Source organism: Dipodomys ordii, unplaced genomic scaffold (genome assembly GCF_000151885.1).
Source record: "Dipodomys ordii isolate 6190 unplaced genomic scaffold, Dord_2.0 Scaffold19, whole genome shotgun sequence".
Taxonomy (NCBI): domain Eukaryota; kingdom Metazoa; phylum Chordata; class Mammalia; order Rodentia; family Heteromyidae; genus Dipodomys; species Dipodomys ordii.
In genome coordinates, this window is record NW_012267235.1 from 15,962,671 (window position 1) to 15,966,158 (window position 3,488).

Here is a 3,488-nt window from a genome sequence, read left to right on the forward strand (position 1 = left end):
CCTGGGCGCTGTCCCTCAGCTCTTCAGCTCAAGGCTAGCGCTCTACCACTTGAGCCACAGCGCCACTTCTGGCTTTTTTCTTTTTGCTTATGTGGGTGCTGAGGAATCGAACCCAGGGCCTCAGGCATGCAAGACAAGTGCTCTACCACTGAGCCAGCTTCCCAGCTCCTTCCCACAAGGCTTCTAAAGTCAGACTTTCAGTCTGGCAAAATTAAGATAAAGTTAGTGAAGGAAGCCGAGCACTGGTGGCTCATGCTTGTAATCCTAGCTATTCAGGAGGCTGAGATCTGAGGATCAAAGTTCAAAGCCAGCTCAGGCGGGAAAGTCTGTGGGACTCTTAAAACAAAAACCTTTCACTAATTTTTTTTTTTTTTTTTTGGTCAGTCGTGGGGCTTGAACTCTGGGGCCTGGGTGCTGTCCCTCAGCTCAAGGCGAGTGGCCTACCATTTTAGCTGCAGCACCACCTCCTGTTTTCTGGTGGTTTATTGGACATGAAGAGTCTCACAGACCTTCCTGTCCGGGCTGGCTTTGAACTACATTTCTCAGCTCAACCTCCTGAGTAGCTAGGATTACAGACATGAGCCACAGGAGCCCAGCTCAGTGAAGGGTTTCTAAGAGCCATCAGAAAGCCATATTTGGACCTAGAATTGTTTTTGCTTTTGGGAGAAATTTGTAAAGCTGATTTTTTTTCCTATGAAGTACTGGTATTGTTAATCACTTATAAATAAAAACTAGCTGGCAGATTATGGTATTATAGGACTTATTAGGTAGACAAAGACAAGAGGATCATGACTTTGAGGCTAACCTTAGCCAAGCCAGTAGCAAGACCCATCTTGAAAACAAAGTGAAGAGATCAAGTTCTCATTAATAGCACACCAATCTACATGTAGAAGACTCGATTCAATCTCTAGCACTATAAAAATAAAAAGTAATAAAAGAAGAAAAAGTTATTCCATGTACACCAGGCTGTAATAGAAGAGCGAGTTTTTTTGCTTTAATGTTATTTTTAAACAGAGAAGTAACTAGGGAGTGGACCATTCAAGCAGACATAATGTAGAAGATCATGATTAGCATGCCCACAGACAATGTGAAGTCTTGGTTTTGGATAGCAAGGCTCCTAGAAATAGCATTGGAATTAGAAGATCTTCCCTCTTAGCTAGCTGAGGTAACTTCCTCAAATCTTACTTTTTGGGGAAGAAATAGTGGTGGTATGGAAGATTGAATTCAGGGCCTTGAGCTTGCTAGGCAGGTGCTCTACTACTTAAGCAATACCTCTGTCCCCTTTTTGGATCAGTTATTTTTGAGATAGGATCTCACTTTATGTCCTGGCTGGCCTGGACTGTGATTCTTCTTGCATGTGCTCCTTCTTTGCTAGGTATGACAAGGTATGTGCCACTGCACTCAGCCATTGTAGTTCCACTGTAGCTAGGACAGCAGACTGTACCCAGTCCTCTTTTTTTTTTTTTTTTTGTGCTGGATCTGGACTTGAAGTCAGGGCCTGGGTACTGTCCCTCAGCTTTTGTGTTCAAGGCTAGCACACTATTCTTTGAAGCACATGTTCACTTCTGGCTTTCGGGTGGTAAATTGGAGATAAAAGTCCCATAAACTGGGGCTGGGAAGGTGGCTCAGTGGTAGAGTGCTTGCCTTGCATGCATGAGGCCCTTGGTTTGATTCCTCAGCACCACATAAGCAAAAAGAAAAAAGCTGGAAGTGGTGCTGTGGCTCACGTGGTAGAGTGTTAGCCTTGAGCTGAAGAGCTGAGGGACAGCGCCCAGGCCCAGAGTTCAGGCCCCACGACCGGACCCAAAAACAAAAAAAAGTCTCACAAACTTTCCTGCCTGGGCTGACTTTGAACCTTGGCCCTCAGATCAAAACCTCCTGAATAACTAGGATTACAGGCATGAACAACAGGCACCCAACTTCTCATGAACTTTTTTTGGTCTGGTCGTGGGGCCTGAACTCTGGGCCTGGGCGCTGTCCCTCAGCTTTTCAGCTCAAGGCTAGTTCTCTACCACTTGAGCCACAGTGCCACTTCCAGCTTTTTTCTTCTTCTGCTTATGTGGTGCTGAGGAATCGAACCCAGGGCCTCATGCATGCAAAGCAAGTGCTCTACCACTGAGCCACCTTCCCAGCCCTTCTCATGAACTTTTATGACTAGGCCATCCCTTGATATCTGCCACCCAAGTAGCTGAAATTACAGACTTGAGCCTCTGTGCTGGGAAAATCTTAATTTTTTTTAATACCTCAGTTTCTGCTCTTTGAAAATTAAGATGTTAATGTAAAATTCAGTGTAATTTGTTGTCATGATTGCTAATAATCAATGAAATGTCAGGAACTTCATAAACAAACACTCATTGAATTCCTACTATGTCCCAGGCATAGTGATAGGCTATGACAGATTTCAGCAGTATTAATACTATATCATGAATATCCAATTCTCTGAAAACCTCATGCAAAGGACAGTGTTGCTTATTTCTTCTGATTTATTTTAGGCTTGTCACGAATGCATTGTGTTGTGTTTATGATTTAACTTTCCTTCTTTGTGTTTTATCTTTTTGACTTTTTCTGTACTTTGTAGGAAGCAATTGAAAAGAAAGAACAGCGAGCCAAGCGCTTCCATTTTCGATCAGAAGTATATCTCGCTCAGAGAATTGTAGCCTTGGACCGAGACATGATGAAGAAAGGTACAGGTTGTTTTGTTGGACTTTTTTTACCACATTTCTCAAAGAGTGATTTCTCTGACATCATGCGTCTGGCTTTTTTACCCTGCATGTCCTGTCTTCATTCAATTACTCTGAATGAAAGGGACTTATGAAATTCCCCTTCTGAGATCACCAGATTAAAGTTGAGATGCTGTTAGGTATGTCTTAGATGTTAGAGATGGAAAAAAAAAGAAAATGTCCTTTCTGAGGAGCCCCAAGAAGTCGTAACTTATTGTCAGAGATGAGAGTCTGTGCTTCTATGAGATGCTCACTGTTTTTCTGCTTTTATCATAAGGGCTAATTTAGAGGTTAATTTTTCTTTGCTGGGGGCTGGGAATGTGGCTTAGTGGTAGATTGCTTGCCTAGCCTGCATGAAGCTCTGGGTTTGATTCCTCAGTACCATATAAACAGAAAAGGCCAGAAGTAGCACTGTGGCTCAAGTGGTAGAGTGCCAGCCTTGAGCATGCAGAAGCTTAGGGACAGTGTCTAGTCCCTGAGTTCAAGCTCCAGGACTAGCAAAAATAAATGAATACATAAATACATAAATAAAGTGGAGGTATGTCACAGTTAGACCTTTGAGGGGAATTGGATTAATTTTGGGATTAGTGGAGGAAAGCTATTATACTTATTAGTGTTATAAATCTATGGTAAGTATAAAACACTCAGTAATAACTTGTCAGAGAAAGCAAACTTATTCCTGCTCCATTTTATTGGTGTATTTCATGCCTTAAAACTCATTCTAAGTTATTATATTAATGTGCCTCAGTCTTTTTTTTTTTTTTTTTT

The 3,488-nt window shown here is 42.2% G+C and overlaps 1 protein-coding gene across 1 annotated transcript in view; it reads left to right on the forward strand.

Moving 5' to 3' along the window:
* The window catches only part of LOC105983500 (chromosome unknown open reading frame, human C17orf85), a 52,228-nt gene that overhangs the window by 8,303 nt on the left and 40,437 nt on the right, over positions 1-3,488 (forward strand). The window contains exon 3 of the mRNA XM_013013410.1: positions 2,579-2,684. Within this exon, the coding sequence (XP_012868864.1) occupies positions 2,579-2,684 (106 nt within the window). The remainder of the gene's footprint in view (positions 1-2,578; positions 2,685-3,488) is intronic.